The sequence below is a fragment of the Excalfactoria chinensis genome, chromosome 2 (genome assembly GCF_039878825.1).
Source record: "Excalfactoria chinensis isolate bCotChi1 chromosome 2, bCotChi1.hap2, whole genome shotgun sequence".
In the NCBI taxonomy this organism is placed as follows: Eukaryota; Metazoa; Chordata; class Aves; order Galliformes; family Phasianidae; genus Excalfactoria; species Excalfactoria chinensis.
Window position 1 is genome coordinate 116,306,654 of NC_092826.1, and position 16,852 is coordinate 116,323,505.

Here is a 16,852-nt window from a genome sequence, read left to right on the forward strand (position 1 = left end):
TTGCTATGTAGTAAAGGTGTGTTTGTGGAAATGTCTAAAAGTAGCACTCACTGCAGAGATACAACTGTTATAAACACCACTGGAGTGATACAAGGAAACCTGTGATTCTGGAAGTGACTCCTGGAGGTATTGACCAAATTGATCCTGCAACAAATAAAGTCCTGTGCTCCTATGACTACAGAAACATTGAAGGCTTTGTTGATATTGCTGGCTACCAAGGAGGCTTCTGTATCCTCTATGGAGGATTTAGTAGATTGGTAAGTACTGAAACAATATCTCGGTATTGTATTAGGCTGTTTATGTCTGCATATTCAGTAAGGAGGCTTCAGTGTAATTTGAATGAAGTATGTGCACCTGTGGGATACAGATGTGGATCCTTGTGGTTTGCAGGCAGGTTTTAAATAGTTTTTTACACCGTAATCAGAAATCAATTGAAGCATTTGAGAACAGCATGTGGGGCTTTTGCTAATTGTGTGTAAAAACTGTGGAGTGTAAAATAATACTGATATATGGATAGTGAATATAAATGCTCTGTGTACATGGGATTTGCTGACAGTTCACAAAGGTGCAGAAGTGGCAGGCAGCACTACTAATCTAATTAATTGATGCAAGTATTCAGGATTAGATTGGTCATTGATTATGCTGCTTCTTTTATATCTCTATCTGATTTTCAGTAATTTGCTTGGGAAATGTCTGTTGCATTATACTATTGTTTTAAAATTTAAAGAAATGTTTCTAAATGCTATGTTACTAGCTGCTTGAATTGACCTCTAGAAATCTGTGCTCGCTAATTTATTTACCACTACTTCAATCACTACAATGTATGAATATCTTTCCTAGATCAGGTTTTCCCTCATTCTTGTATTATAGCATGCTTTTCTCTAGCATAAAGCTAGGTATATGTGCCATCCTCTACAGCCAATCCAGCAAGGTCAGGTGGTGGCCCTACAGATAGCTTACAAGGCTGCCATACTGTGGTTCCCTCTGGTTCCTCACTTTTGTAAGCCTGTTGCCAAGAGTGGACAGACAGGTCATGCAGACATTTACTTTAATGACATGTTAATATGTGGAAGGGTATCGTTTATGGGTATGTATTTTATATATGTAAAATAGCCTTTAGGAATATGTTTTTAATTTTTTTTGAGAGGGAAATTAAATCTAATCATTGATATCTTTTTGTAATAAATACCTTTTCTCTTTATACACTTAATGAAGGCAACCCTAGCTTGCCAAGCTGCTGGTAAGATTTTCCACTGTTAAGCATATATATTATGTATATATAAGGAAGGATTATGTACGGAACTGATTTCTTGTGGTGTGCCACGTACTTTACCTGTTTCTTCTTAAAACTTGCAGCACTTGTTCGCATCTGAACAAAGGGAGGAAATCATCAAAAGTGCAATAGAACATGCTGGCAACTTCATAGGCATCTCTCTGCGGATAAGGAAAGAATCGTTAGAATTTGAGCAATACTTGAATCTTCGCTTTGGAAAATACAGCAATGACGAATCTATAACATCTTTAGCAGAGTTTGTTGTCCAGAAAATAACACCTAGACACTTGGTAAGGGTATCATACTTAACTAACTAAATTTCTCTGAAGTGCTATGAATTCTATCCTAACATAACTTTTTTTCTCAAGGAACCTGTGAAAAGAGTACTAGCTCTTACAGAAGCGTGCTTAGTTGAACGGGATCCAGCTACGTATAACATTGTGACTTTGAAACCTTTGGGAGAGGTAAGAGTAAACCTTCTTTAGTAAACACTCTTTCAAGTTGAAGCTCCAACAGTATGATTTTGATAATGTGTATAAGGTATTTATGGAGTAGAAAAATAACTTTGTGAATATGATTCCTTTTTCTAGGTGTTTGCAATAGTATGTGACTGTGAAAATCCCCAACTTTTTACCATTGAATTTATCAAAGGACAAATTCGGAAATACTCTTCAACAGAAAGGTAACTGGAGTTCCTGTGGATTGTGAGTTCAAATGGAGGTTGTCGTTGTATTGTTATGGGGTCTCGGCCTCCAGAAACCAACCCTTGAAGGTGTTAACTCAAAGTTCTGTTATTCTAATGATCTGCCACTTATAAATCAGGATTTGTTACAGGATCTAAATCTCTCCCCTTTACATTCATCTGAACTTCAAGTAAATCTGCTGAAAGTTTTCAGGTGGTTATGTAAGGATGTTCAGCAGTTCATAAAGGAAAAGAAGGTTGTTCCTTGTAAACAGTATTGTTCTGTGGTTGTCATTCTAGGTTAGACTGTAAAGTAAGTGAAAATAAAGCATTGTCAAAGTAGAGTGGTAAAATGAGTAGGGTAAAGAAGACAGCTCAAAGGCTCGACACAGTCTTAGTTGATTCTACTTGGAACAACCAGCAGAACATTAGTCCTGAGTGTGGTTGCAGTGTAATCCTGCTGAGTGAGGTTTTGCGGAAAGGATAAGGAAGGATCAACTTTAAATGCATATAACACATTCACAGAGTTGAGTTGAGTTCTCACACAATCTAGAGTTGATTCCTTTAGTGAAAGACTGCAGCTGTCTGTAATTGATGTAAGACAGTTCTGTTCTTACAGTGGGAAAATGTACTTTAGGAAGTTTGACTTCTTCAAGAGGTGTAGGTGCTAGCATCACTGTTGGTAGAGAATACATGTAGTGCTACTGTTCATTTTATTCTTGATTTCCATTCTGACCATCTTTTTTCTTTGTATTGGCACTACTTCTCCTATCTAACTTTTATTGGCATGTTTTTTTTCCCAACCCAGAGATTCTCTCCTAGCTAGTTTGCTGGATGGAGTGAGAGCTTCTGGTAATCGGGATGTCTGTGTGAAAATGACCTCCACACAAAAAGGCCAGCGCTGGGGATTACTCAGTATGCCTGTAGATGAAGAAGTAGAGAGCCTTCATCTGAGGTTTTTGGCTGCTCCTCCAAGTAAGCTAAAGCTTATTTACATTGCTTGATAATGCTCTTTTAACCATCCAGATGCTTAGTCAGATGCTGCATACTTAAATTTTTATCTTCTTCCAGATGGTAACTTTGCAGATGCTGTATTCAGATTCAACGCTAACATTTCCTATAGCGGAGTACTACATGCAGTTACACAGGATGTAAGAACAAATCCTCTGCCCTTTCTCTTAAGATATTGTTAATGCATAAGCATATTAATAAATTCCTACCCCTTAACCAGGGTCTGTTCTCAGAAAACAAGGAGAAACTCATTAATAATGCCATAACAGCACTGCTCTCACAGGAAGGAGATGTGGCAGCATCTAATGCAGAGCTTGAAAGCCAATTCCAAGCAGTAAGAAGACTGGTGGCTTCAAAAGCAGGCTTCCTTGCCTTCACTCAACTTCCAAAGTAAGCAAGAAGTCTTTTAAGCTTAGAAGCAGTGGTGAAAACAGTTCCGTGCATGTGTTTTTTGGTTTTTTTTCAAACTTTTTATGTCTGATGTTAAAAGCCGAGCATTTGACTTAAGGCTTTTTCTTTCAGAAAAAGACTGGTAGGTTGTGCACATCATCATTCCCAGTAGTTTGGGGTTGTCATTGGGTTTTTATGTAAATTAAGAATTCTAAGTGATCACTGGTTTGTAAAGCTGATGTTTCTTTCCTAAATACTCTCCTTTAAGGGTCAAATACCATTCAGTGATATTTTCCTAGACAAAATACTTCTAAAATGCACCTTCATCTGTCCTTGAAGTAGATGGTTCAAGCGTGAGAAACTATGTTGATGTCATTACTGTCATCTTCAGTTCAACATAAAATTTAATCTGATGCTATAAGCTGAGCTGTACTCCTGCAGTAATAAGTATAGGCTTCTTGGATTTTGTCTTAGTTGACTAGCATAAAGAAAAAGGGAAAAAAAAATGCTTAATGTTTTTCTGAAAATGAAATTCTTCAGAACACTTCTGGTTTCAGGTTAATGGGGCAATGAATGATGTGAAGTAGTGTACATAGTCTGAGGCCTTTAAAAAAAGCTGGGTTTTTTTGTGTGTGAAGTGTCTTGCACTAACGCTATCTTGTGACCATACAAATTTGCCTGATTTTTGTGAATGTGCTGCATACTGTCAACAGTAAAGTCTAATGTTATTGTGTTCCTACCAAGCGATATGAAATTTCTATAAACATTGGGGTTTTGTTTTGCCGAATAAAGTGTGAACAGGCTGCTTTTAGTCCATGACTAGTCTTCAAGCTTAGAAACACTCATATCTAATCTTGGTAGTTCTGCTTCTTATTTTTTTTCTCTTTCAAAAGGTTTAGAGAACGATTAGGGATGAAGGTTGTGAAGGCCCTCAAAAGGAACAACGATGGAGTAACCCATGCCTCTATTGACATGCTTTGTGCTCTTATGTGTGTAAGTATTGAGTTTTAGTATCTATCACTTTTGTAATATGTGATTTCAAGCTAAAAGCTGTAGAAATAGGGACTGCAGTTCAGCTGGCAGTGCGCTCAAACATAAAGTAACTTGCCATAATGTTTTCTTGGTACACCTGAACCTGCAGTAATGTGTGTGGCTTTTGCACTATGGCTGTTAATAATTCAGGGTTGAAATGATGATGATTTGTGATTTTTTTATTTATTTATTTTTCTTACAGCCCATGCATGATGACTATGACTTGAGGCAGGAACAGCTGAACAAAGCTTCCCTTCTCTTTTCAAAGAAATTTCTAGAAAATCTATTAGAGAAATTTAATTCTCATGTGGTAAGTCAGACTTTGAAGCACATAGCTTAAAGCATTTTTCCTAATTGCTGTGATAACAATCATACTTGGCTATATCTTTCAGTGTATTAGTACCTGGGATTAAATGCAGAAACCATAGAGTAGGTTTCAGTGTTGAACTAAATTGACTTGGATCTGGGCAGGATAGAAATGTAGCTATGAATACTGAAGAACATGGGGTATGTAGTGTTGAAAAAAAAGTATGCATGTTTAATATGGAAGGCAGGGCGCTCTGTTTAACGAAGATGGTAGCATTAACTGGTATTCAGGGACTTAAAACTTAAAAAACGTAACTTGCAATACACTGGTATATGGGGTTGTGAATCTTTGGTATGTTCTAGGAGACAATACTTTGTCATTACTCTGAGTAATCTGGTAGTGTTTTTCTGCTAATTCCAGGATCATGGGACAGGTGCTCTTGTAATTAGTTCACTTCTGGACTTCCTGACATTTGCCCTGTGTGCTCCATATAGTGAGACTACTGAAGGGCAGCAGTTTGACATGTTGTTGGAAATGGTGGCAACTAATGGAAGAACACTATTTAAGCTCTTTCAGGTGAGACTTGGCAATTATTATTCTGCTGTCTGAAATAAGAATGACTTTAGTCCTGCTGCTGCTTAAGATATAGATTTTTTTTCCTCTCAATTTCTTGAAGAGGAAACCCTAGTGTTAACTGCTTATAATGCTGAGTGTGTATTATCAAGCATATTAGTAAATATGAGTTTTCTTGCTCTAAAATATAAATTCTAATGTCGTTAGAGCAAGAAATTAGTATGATTTTTTTTTTTCTGGCTCTACTGAAAGGCAAGTCTGTCTACTGCTCAGCTTGTTAATGTGCTTAAACTTTATCCGCCTTAAATTCCTCTGCCTGTTGCTTTCTTCAGATACTGACTTGAGGAAGTTATTCTATAGTGAATGGTGTGTTAGGTCATTGCAAAATGTTATCTAAGGTGCGCTTCCAGAAACACCTTAAAATGCGTTTTTTATATTAAGCTAGATCATCTTCCTGTCAACTTTGTTTCTCTGTGAATAAGAGTTAGAAGAGTTAATTTCTTGAATAGAAGTAATTTTTTTGTTAACTTTCTGTTGTAGCATCCTTCCATGGCAATTGTGAAAGGAGCAGGTTTGGTGATGAAGGCAATAATAGAGGTGAGAGTTCAGCTTGGGAAAGCGTGCTAAATATTCATTGCCTATTTCAGAAATGCAGTCTCAGTATTGTCTCAACAATACCTGATGTTTGTTACGTTAGCTTCTTCACTTTTTGAGGGGGAGGTTGAAGAACAGAATGCTACCTTAATCCTGGGTCTTTTGATATAGCAACTTGCTTTATTTTGCACTTGAGGGTTTAGAAGGCATGCAGGTTGGGACACTAGGTAGCGCCTTGCATGTTTTCATACTGCAGTCAAGGTCTGGCTGTTAATATTGTATGTAGCTCAATCACATACCTCAGAACCACTAGACTTGTCCTGCATGTTTAAGAGGGTATCTTAGGGAGAAACAGCCGTGTTTGGGGGATTTTTATTTCTTTATTTATAATAAATGGCCAGATGGAATGGGAAACTGGAATTTGCAGGCAGAAGTGTTCCAGAGAAAGTTAGTTATGTCAACCTCTGTTCTTTTTCTTCTTGCTTTAATGAAGGATTTGACTTGGATAGCTTCCATACCAGAGCTATATCATTATGCATGGGCCAAGTCCATAGTTCTGGAGGGGTGCTCATGGTTGTTGTATTGTGACCTTGCTAACTGACTCTCAGCACTCAGGTCTTAAGTTAGAGCCTCATTGTGTCACAACAGCTTATGCATCTGAATTGCATCTAGTTGTTTCTTGGAATGGAAGTGAATGAACACTTGAAATAGAGATCTGCAAGTTTCCATTGATACACAAGATAGTGTTAGCTAAATGTTGCTATACTGTTTTCAATGACTCTTATTGTTTGAACTCAAAAGGTACATGGCCAAGTAAAAATGGAACAAAAGTTTTGTTTTCAGTTATTCATTGCAGCCAGCATATTTTGGATGAGTGGCTTTTATCTATATGCTTGTCTAAAACAAAAGCCCAAGATGTTGTTAGAAATAGTTCCTACTGGCCAAATTCAAGCAACAAACAATTACTTGTGGTTGTCATTTTTTTTTTTTTTTTTAAATTCTGACTTGCACGTGTAGTGTGGAGATGGTAATTATAAATGTGTAACTAATCTCCTGATCTATCATAGGATCTGTCTTGCACATCTTATCCAGTTACTGTCCTCATAGATAGAACTACCAGTCATCTAGGCCTTGACTTTACTACAACTTTGATCATTTGCTGTTGAAAACTTGCAGTTAAAGCACATTGTAATGTAGATACTGACTTCTAGATACTAGTTGACATAGCTGATGGTCAGGAAGGTCTTGGAACTATAGACTAAGATAAAAACAGCTTAACTAAGATTCTTTCTCTAGTAATCATCTTGCCCTGTTTCCAAAGGAAGGAGACAAAGAGATTGCTACCAAAATGCAAGATCTTGCCCTCAGTGAAGGTGCCTTACCTCGTCACTTGCACACTGCTATGTTTACAATAAGCACAGATCAGAGGATGCTTACTAATAGGTATGTCAGTCTCACTTGATATATCATGTTTAAAAAGTCTTAAGTGCTGGCCTAGGATACATTGGGAGCTCAGGAAAGAGTTCTTGCAATCCTTTAGAATGATATTTTCTTCAGCACATGGAATATTTAAGTAGAGCAAACTTGAACTGAGACTGCAGCCAAAGTGATTTTGTTTCTTTGCCGAAATGGGATTCAGGTTGCTCATGAAAGGTTCAAGTTTTGTTTTGTTTTGCTTTCCTGAAAATACTCAGAGAAAGAAAAAGCAAGTAGAATATTTTGAACTTGCAAAAAGGCTCAGCTTTATTAGACAACTGCGTAAATCCTAGTATGCACACCTCAGGCATCCTGTATGCAGTTGGTATGAACCATTTGTCTAAGAGAAGTCTCCTCATGCAGAAATTGTTCCCTAAATTCAGCAGCGAGTAGAACACGTGAGCTCTAAGAGCAGGCCGGAGGGCATGCTGATCAGAATGGGGGAATCAACCGAATTATCACTCCTAATATAAGATTACTGAAGGTATACACCTTGCTGAAGAAGTTCAGTAACCAGCAAAACTTGTTGCTGCTCTGTCTTTCAGAAGAGAGCTAGCATGGAACCCCCACTATTACGAGTTCTGTTTGGAGTTACTTACAACTTGTTTTTAAGTGCTGCTTTAGTTTAACACGTTAGAACCATTGTTAACAAACACTTGCAGAAGGTGTTAGTTGGCATAGAAGGCAGACTCCCAGAAGAGGCTATGCTAGCCAATAACTGGTGTTAAGGACTACACGTAGAACAGCTAAGAACTTAAATCTAATTGTAACAGATCAACTGGATAAACTTACACTTCTAGATTAGATGTTTAGTTTCTGCTCTATTGCTCAAGTGTTCTTTTAGGTCTAGGTAAAAAGAAGCATGTGCTGCTACTGTTCCACTAACTTCACTAGATTTCTTAAAGCCAACACATTAAAGCATGCTGAGCATATACTTGAATTGGAACAATATATTGCTTTGTGCTCTTACACACAAGACCACAAACTTTTTGCTCATCTTCATTTCACCAGCATGGCAAGGGTGTAGATTTTTGTAGTTTACAAAGTTATATAAAATACTAATTTGCTTTTTTCTTTTTTTTTCTCAATGACTTTTTTCAGGCAGCTAAGTAGACATTTGGTTGGCCTCTGGACAGCCGAGAACAAAACTGCTATGAACCTGCTGAAACGTATTTTGGTGAGTAAAAATGGGATATAGGCAGGGTAAGAGTAAAATCTGCTGCAGTATTAGGAAATTTGGGATATGCTATAGTTAAAACATCTGCTTTTTCATCGGGGGAGGGATTTGCAGCCAGGAAGACCAGCAGTCTGGTATCATTGTGAAGGATATTGATGGCTTGTACAAACCACCTGAGATTCTTAGTACGTTACTCTCTAGCCACTCTTTAAAGAAATAATGTTCAGTACAATAGTGTTTGACTTTCTTGTCAACATCACCTTGAGCAAGAGTCCCTAGTGCTTCGTGCTTGTAAGGGTTAAAGCAAGTTCTGCTTATGCTTTCAGGCCTTTCTAGCTTTAGTTGCTTGTAACTCTGCTGAATTTACATATTGGATGATACTTCCTGTGTTATTCCACTCATACTTCCTGTGTTGTTCCACTCTTCAGCTTTTCAGAGAAGTTCTTAAGTTGCTTCAGTGAAACTAGTTTATCAAGTAGTGCTGTGAGGAATTATTAAATCTGGAGAAATGACACTTAAAATAACTGGTATTTTTAATTTTTATCTTTGGCAAAGTGGACTGTCCTTTTCTTGGTCACTGACTTCCAGAAAGCCTAGTCAAATGAGAATGTTGTCTTTAATGTAGTGTGTCCATATGAGAGGATGTGCCATCATGCCATGGGTCCTTTTCAGTGTTCATCTGCCTCAGTATTACTGTAGGTTCACTTCTGCTTTTTCTGCAGTCCATAGCTTCATCAAGCTCTCTCCTAAGAAATGGGATATAGGCAAAAGAGCTCCTTTGTACCTGAACTTAATTACATGTCTGTTAAGGATGGTAGCATTTAGCTATTACAGGCCAAGAGCTGCTGCAGCTTTACATACTTGGTTTAGATATAATATTCATTCTGTTTTGAGGTTTTCTAATTTAAAGAAAACATCTTGTTGCCTACTGTCATGTTTTTCTGTTCATACTGGTTTTAAATGTTTTCAGCCACCAGGTTTGCTGGCATACCTTGATAGTACTGATCCTGTTCCTGAAAAAGATGCTGATAGGATGCATGTTAGAGATAACTTAAAAATCGCAACTGTAAGTAAATGCTTCTGTCTTACCTTCTCCATTCTCTAGATGTGTAGTCCTGATGATTTTATTTCTTTTTTAATGCAGAAGCTTAAATATTGCACTGATTTGCATCTAGCATGTTAATAAGCCTGCAGCTGCAAATAACTAATAGTATCTATTCCACAGGATCAATATGGCAAGTTTAATAAAGTGCCAGAGTGGCAGAGACTCGCTGGAAAAGCTGCAAAAGAAGTTGAAAAATTCGCCAAAGAGAAAGTGGATTTAGTCTTGATGCACTGGCGAGATAGAATGGGAATAGCTCAGAAAGAGGTAAAAATAGTTAAAGCTCTCTGTTACAGCAACTTTACTAAGCATAGAGAGGAACATCACTATCTCCATGAAATGATAGGGCAACATCCAGTAATAGATGTGTGACTATATGATGAACGTCTTTCTTCTGTTTCTGTTTACTGAATTCTGACTCTTACTGGTCTTCATCTTTTGTTAGAAATGGGTTCTAGGAAGAATGTAGTCAACAAATGTGTTTGGGATATGGGCCAAGCTTTAACTTGTTTTAGCACATCTTGCCAAACAACAGCGCAGCTTATATGCATCTTTTCCATTTTAATTATACAATAGAATAGGAAATGCTTTGAAACATAGCAAGAACATCCATAACTTCTTCCAAATTTAGTCAAACAGCTGTTTACATCTGAAATGATGTTCTTTGTATGTGGTAGAACCTACTTGAAGCTTAATACTATCTTGTATTGCATTCCAGCAATACAAATTCTTCATCAGCTGACCTTCACTGAAGGTTGACAAAGCTGCACAGCAAGTCGCATATTTCAGTGCTTAAATTACAAAAGATTATGTATAAAACTAAGTTTAACCTTGTAGTGATATGTGGTTTATTTTGATCTGAGACAGTAAAAGTGTAGGAGATCTCCTTTTTCTCATAATTCTATTTTTGTGTTCTGTATGACAGACTTTGAATCATGAGGTGTTTCCTTTAACTTTGTTTAGTCTCGTGACTAAACTTGTTTTTGTGCATTCTGGAAATAGAAGCAATCTGTTTATCCCTTCCTTACTTAGAAGGAAGGATGGAAAGAGCAGTGGAATGTGAGATATTGATCACACCAGTCTTCATACTTGATCTGTTGCGACACTAAGCTTGAACGTGGGGCTTTGTAAAATGTTGCTAAAGCTTGATGTTTGAGGTGCGGGATTTTGATACTTTGCAGAGTGATATTGAACTAGGATCGAAGTGAAGCATAAAAAAATGGAAAATGGCAACGTAAAGATGAATTGCACTTCAGGATGTTTTGCAGTATTAGTCTCAGCAGACATCTTTAAGCACGTTGTCTGTATACTAGGCTTAAGAGATTGATTGCTTTTCAGTCCAGGGTTCTGAGCTGTTGAATTTCATGTATATGCAACAGTAGCTTTGAAAGAGTAGTAGCAAGTTTGATATTACCACCTTGAATTAGTTTAATGATTGTGACTTCTTAAATGTTCCTTTTTTCTTTTCTTTCAACTTGCCATTAAAATCAGGACAGGAATAATATGGTGAGTCTGTGTATCTCAGCCATGTGTGTGAATTATGTTGCTCAGACTCTTGTTTGCATGTAGTACATAGCACTGGTTTAATGCTTGAGCAAACTAGGGAACCTTTCAGCAGCCAAGTCAGGTGGTGAGACATTTATGTGACTTACCTTGATTATTTTCTTTCCAGAACTTAGTAGTCTTCTGGAGTTTTCTCCAGAAATCAGCTTTGGAACTGCTGGTCTCGTGGATTTTTTTGAAGCAGTCTTCAAAGCTCTGCTTGCCTGTTTAGCTCAGCGTTAACAGTACTGTTGTCTTGCATGGTTGGTTTGTGAAATGCAGTATATTAAGCATACTGACTTATCCTGGTAATCTTGCTAGCACTGAGACTGCTTTGGTGGTGGGAACTAAGCTTTTCCTAGTGAGAGCGAACTTGCTTTTAAACAACTGATATGTGAAACAGCTGAAAGCTTCTCTAGCATGATTTAACATAGTGTAAAATAACACTTGTTAAAGTCTGTTACTGCTGCGTACTGAAAAGAGCTTATTAATGAGGCTTAACTTAAAGTACAACTTCAGAAGGAATAAAACCCTAGTTTATTTATTTTGAAGGGAAAAATGTGGATTCTCTGTTACTGTGATTTAAATTTGGCTTTTTTGCAGAATGTTATTCAAAAGCCAGTGATTTTAAGGAAACGACGGCAAAGAATAAAAATAGAAGCAAACTGGGATCTCTTCTACTACAGGTAAAATATTGAAATCTGGCTGGATATTTTTAATATCTGAGTCCCTGTGGATTGCTTCCAGTTGTTGCCTGCCTTGAAATGGTGTGCCTGCTTAATAATAGAAGCTTTTGAAATTGTAAGATAGGTAAGGGGAAAGGGATTCCGAAAGCTTTTCTAATATTATCAAGCTACATCCTTTATTACTCCATGAATCAAAAAGGGATCAACAAGCTACAGGTGTATGTCTCCATGATGCTGAAGGCTAAGGCAAAGTAACATTACAGTATACTGGTATTGTAGTATGTTGATGCATCAGCTTGTACGCTCATTGATACCTACTAACTTGAACTGGAATAAAAATAAGCTTAAAGCTATTGGGGAGAAAAACATTAGTATATTGGGCTTTAAATAGTGCCACAGGTTCTAAATGTAGCTTGCTTATCTGCGAGTTCTTACAACTATCAAAGTTCGAAAGGGAGGGACCTCCATCTGAAAAAAAAAGTGAGCATCACTTTTCTTTGACTGGGAGTGTTCTGAAATGGATTAGTAATGCTTGACTGTTCAATAGATTTAAGCGTTTGGTGCTTAATGTTTCAAAACATCAACTTATGTGGTTTGTCTCTACATAAATGCTCCATAAAAGGAGGATTCACATGCTCCTAATCCTTGTGTATTCAAGTACTGCTCTCAGCCAGTCTGTAGATCCAAACACTGTTTAACTGTCTCTGAACAGCATCTTCTGACTGTCTTGTGACATCTGAGACATCAACTTTTTCTCCTGCATAAGCTACTATTCTTGTTCAAAATGTACACAAGCTGTGTGCTTTTTTTGCTGTCTTGGGTGGTTGTTCATTTCTGGCCCTTCCTGACATACAGTGAATAGCTTGCAAATACCCAGTTCATCAGCTACTTGCAGGTTGCAGGTTACTGAGATGAAAGAGTGAAAATAGATGTGCTTTAGATGTCCGTGACAATGAAAACAGTGTAAGAGCAAATTACTGTAATTCTTCTAACAAACTAAAGCCTGTTACTCATTGCCTTCTAATTAAGATTCAGTGATGCTAGCCTTCTTTAGCTTGCTAGCTGATTTGTCTGCCTTTTCAGATGATGTTTGAAGACTTTTAAACTTTGTAACTTCTTTCCTAGATTTCTTCAGGATCATGCTAGATCAAACTTGATTTGGAACTTCAAAACACGGGAAGAACTGAGAGATACTCTTGAATCTGAAATGAGAGCATTTAATATTGACAGAGAACTTGGTAGTGCTAGTGTTATCTCGTGGAACCATCAGGAGTTTGAGGTAAATGACTCTGTTGGAGAACTTGCATATGTAAAATATGGCTAATTAAAATGTCACTTCTTTGTTCCTAGCTGCCTGAGTGCATGTTGTGTTGAAATTCCCTGACTGCAAGCTACAATTCTTCTGGGGTTATAGAATAAACTGCCAGGGCTTGAGGCTATGGATGGGTAGTATCCACTCTTGTCAGGCTGAGGAAGTTTCAGTCTTGCTAAGTGACGAGTGACACTTAAAAGATAAATTATACTTGCATAAGAGGACCAAAGGCAAGTTGGTATGATGCTGTTGCCATACTTGTTTTTGAGTGTTTGAGGCTTGTTTTGGGTAGTTCTGTTAGTCACTTCTTGCTTGCAAGTTTCTAGGCTTTATTTCCACCATATCTCTGTGCTCCCAGGGCAATTAAGTTCTGACCTGTCAAACCATGAAGTGGTTATGTGGTTAAAACCATGTTGCTCTGTAGAGTATAGTTTGAAGATTTTTCACATACTAGGAATAACAGTACTTGAAGCCAAAACTGAACTGTTGCTTTTGAGAAATTCTCAGATGTCATATGAGTGTCAGATTTGTTAGAGTAGTCATCAAAGTGGAGGAAGAACTACTTTAGGTACTGGAATTATTCCCATCACACCACTACAGACTGAGTAGCTAAATTTGGGTTTACATTGCTTCCTTTAGTAACAGGTTGAAGCAGGTTGACTCCCAGGTACAACAGTATCTGCTGTCTCATCTCCAGTCTCTGCACTTGTGGAGGTGCTAACTGGGGCAGAGTCAAAAGCTCTGATTTGAAGCTTTTAAAACAGACTTCCCATATGCACTTTGTGTTCCTTCTGTGGCTTGTGCTACTGGAATGTATCACTTAGCATTCTTGCAGTTACCACCCAGGATATTTTGAGACCAACTTGATGGGGGATCCTGCAATCTAGTCATTAAACAGCTGCTCTCTGATGCTTGCTGTTTAAATCAAGACTTTGTCAGACCATGCTCTTAACTATTTTAGTTAGCTCATGTAGTGGTGATAGAGGCTTCTATGCCAGCTGTGGAACATGTCAACATTGCAATGGGGGTTGTGGTTTGAAGTTCCTCTGGAAGATTGCTTGTTAGTGGGACCTCTTCATATTGTGTTCTACCACTAAATCTGTAGATCACCGTTACAAGGGCAAAAAAAGTTGTCTGCAAATGGTAGATAGGAAAAACAACTGCAATGAGTGACTTGTGTGTTAGTTACCTCTCGGTTAGATGCTTGCTGAATGCTTAAAGCTATTAAACAGCAAAGCATATGGTTAAGATGTTGTAATATAGTTCTGAAGTTAATGATGGTTCTCATTGTGCAATTTTACTTCAGCTCTCTGTGTGTATACTGATGCATCTAGACTTTAATTACCTGGTAAAATATCAAGTATTGCTAGTAATTAAGTGATGCTGGTGTTTCATACTTTTAGTAACATTGAGTAAAATATCTTGCAGTGAAGTAACTGCTTATTAAAGCTTGACTCATTGAATATACCATGTTATCTAAGTTACTAAAAATACTTATGTTAAATGCAATTAGTTAAAGACTGGGAGCTGGGTTTTCAGTAACATCAGATACTTCATTTGTTCGAGGGAGCAATTGTAGCTTTGAGCTTAATTATGCTTTTTATTTTTAGATGTATACTTCTTAAACCACAAATTTGCAAAGGATTCCTCAGATTATAGGAAATGCAGTAATGTGTATGCAAGCGAAAACTTAACAGTAAGCTTTTTTTTTTATTGCTTCACTAAGTAACATGATTTACGTTATAGGTAAAATATGAGTGCCTTTCTGAGGAAATCAAAATAGGGGATTATTATTTGAGATTGCTACTGGAAGAAGATGAAACTGAAGAGAGTGGAGCAATCAAAAAATCGTGAGTTATTACTATAATCTTATCCTACTCTCAAGTTCTCTGTTTTCTTTTCTAAGCTCTCTTCTCTTTCATAGATATGAGTTCTTCAATGAGCTTTACCATCGCTTCTTGCTTACCCCAAAAGTAAATATGAAATGCCTGTGTCTGCAAGCGTTGGCCATTGTTTATGGAAGATGTCATGAAGAAATAGGACCATTTTCAGATACTAAATATATTGTTGGGATGTTAGAACGGGTAAGAATTATGTAAAACAATGTGAAATGGTAGTTAATAGCTAGTTAGTCGAGCATATGTTGAGATTCTTCAACTTGTTGTGAAATTTGAAGCGAGCACAAGAAATAAAGCTTCTGAGGGGATGACCTCATTCCAGGTCATATTTGGAAATGCTGACTTTAATTCTGTGGTTGTTGCCACTCTTCTTAAACAGTAGCCTTATATAGACATATGGTATAGATTGTATTTTAATGGTAGATGCTTTGGCCGTTCATTGTGTCTGATGAATCATGCTTGACAACACCTACAACTTGTAAAAAATATATCTCCATGTAATCTGAAGTAGGGGTTTCTTTGCTCACATCAGTGGGATATAGCCATTGAAACTGAATCAATCTCTTATTTTGCCTTGATTCTTGATAGAGCAAAAAAGGCAATGGTAGAAAGGAACAAGACTTTTCAATTTCAGTAGCAGAATGCTGTGTATAAATAATGCATTTTAATAATCAGTAGTATTATTTGGGGCAGGGAAAAAGTAAATGGGTATGGCAACTGTATTGATTCTGGAAGGCAACTTCTTATATGCTATCAAATACTAATTTGTTCTCTTCTGTTGCAATAGTGCACTGATAGGCTTGAGCGGGATAGACTGATACTGTTTCTCAACAAGTTGATCCTCAATAAGGTAAGCTACACCTGTACACTTAACAGTTCATGGGTCTTTAAGCTGTATAGAATGGTCTCAAGTAGCCATTCAGTTTTAACTTCAAGAAACAAATCAAATCTCAAGGCAGACTTTAATGCAGTGTATTCTGGGTTATGGTCATTGTTGTTTATTGGTGAGACAGCTGAAAGAAATGCGTAAGTCACACCATCCTGGGCATTTGAGGGAATGCTTTAACTTTTCTCACAATAGATTCTTGGATAAAACTGTGCAGTACTTGTAACAACTCTTATGTAGAAAATGGTGTTGTTAACTCAGTTCATCCATTAACAGAAAAATGTGAAGGACCTTATGGATTCCAATGGAATTAGAATCCTTGTGGATCTGCTCACTCTAGCACATCTTCACACAAGCAGAGCTACAGTACCTCTGCAGGTATATGCAGCCTTTGTTTCTTATTATTCATATATTGCTTTGCTAAAAGAACCGTACTTTTTTGTTAAACTTCCTGTAGAAATGTGATAGTTGTACTGAAGCTAATCTTATCGATTTCTAGAGCAATGTGATTGAGGCAGCGCCTGATATGAAGAGGGAGAGTGAGAAAGAATGGTACTTTGGCAATGCTGACAAAGAAAGGAGTGGTCCTTACAGCTTTCAAGAGGTACTTGTCTGCTTCTGACTCAAGTTTTATGGAAGAAATTTCCATCTGGATGATGGGGCATTTTGCCAAGAATCAGGTCTGCTAAGGGTATAGAGAGAATGTGGGACCAAATATATATATAGAGAGAGAATGTGGGACCAAAGACCTAGTTTTGAAACAAATGCTGATATAACAGTTACTACAGCAGTTGTCTGTAGTTCACTGCTTCTTTTACATAAAATTAAAATTCATCTTAAGGGACAAATCTTAGTTTGGAGTTGGAACTCTCTTCACAGTGCTGCAAATGACTTGGCTCTTCTAACCTAAA

General features: G+C 37.3%; 1 protein-coding gene across 3 annotated transcripts in view; it reads left to right on the forward strand.

Annotated features, from left to right (window-relative positions):
* The window catches only part of DNAJC13 (DnaJ heat shock protein family (Hsp40) member C13), a 52,210-nt gene that overhangs the window by 12,721 nt on the left and 22,637 nt on the right, over positions 1–16,852 (forward strand). For 2 of the 3 annotated variants that reach the window (XR_011902955.1, XM_072330545.1), the window contains exons 6-28: positions 57–257; positions 1,357–1,563; positions 1,642–1,737; positions 1,864–1,955; positions 2,764–2,930; positions 3,027–3,106; positions 3,187–3,356; positions 4,250–4,349; positions 4,591–4,698; positions 5,116–5,271; positions 5,809–5,865; positions 7,184–7,305; positions 8,440–8,515; positions 9,486–9,581; positions 9,741–9,884; positions 11,109–11,123; positions 11,763–11,845; positions 12,971–13,124; positions 14,904–15,007; positions 15,082–15,241; positions 15,843–15,905; positions 16,218–16,319; positions 16,441–16,545. Coding sequence is in view for 2 of the 3 variants with exons in the window: in XM_072330545.1 (XP_072186646.1) it covers positions 57–257; positions 1,357–1,563; positions 1,642–1,737; positions 1,864–1,955; positions 2,764–2,930; positions 3,027–3,106; positions 3,187–3,356; positions 4,250–4,349; positions 4,591–4,698; positions 5,116–5,271; positions 5,809–5,865; positions 7,184–7,305; positions 8,440–8,515; positions 9,486–9,581; positions 9,741–9,884; positions 11,109–11,123; positions 11,763–11,845; positions 12,971–13,124; positions 14,904–15,007; positions 15,082–15,241; positions 15,843–15,905; positions 16,218–16,319; positions 16,441–16,545 (2,658 nt within the window). In the remaining variant the exon portion in view is untranslated. The remainder of the gene's footprint in view (positions 1–56; positions 258–1,356; positions 1,564–1,641; positions 1,738–1,863; positions 1,956–2,763; positions 2,931–3,026; positions 3,107–3,186; positions 3,357–4,249; positions 4,350–4,590; positions 4,699–5,115; positions 5,272–5,808; positions 5,866–7,183; positions 7,306–8,439; positions 8,516–9,485; positions 9,582–9,740; positions 9,885–11,108; positions 11,124–11,762; positions 11,846–12,970; positions 13,125–14,903; positions 15,008–15,081; positions 15,242–15,842; positions 15,906–16,217; positions 16,320–16,440; positions 16,546–16,852) is intronic. The other variant, XM_072330546.1, reaches the window with a different exon arrangement.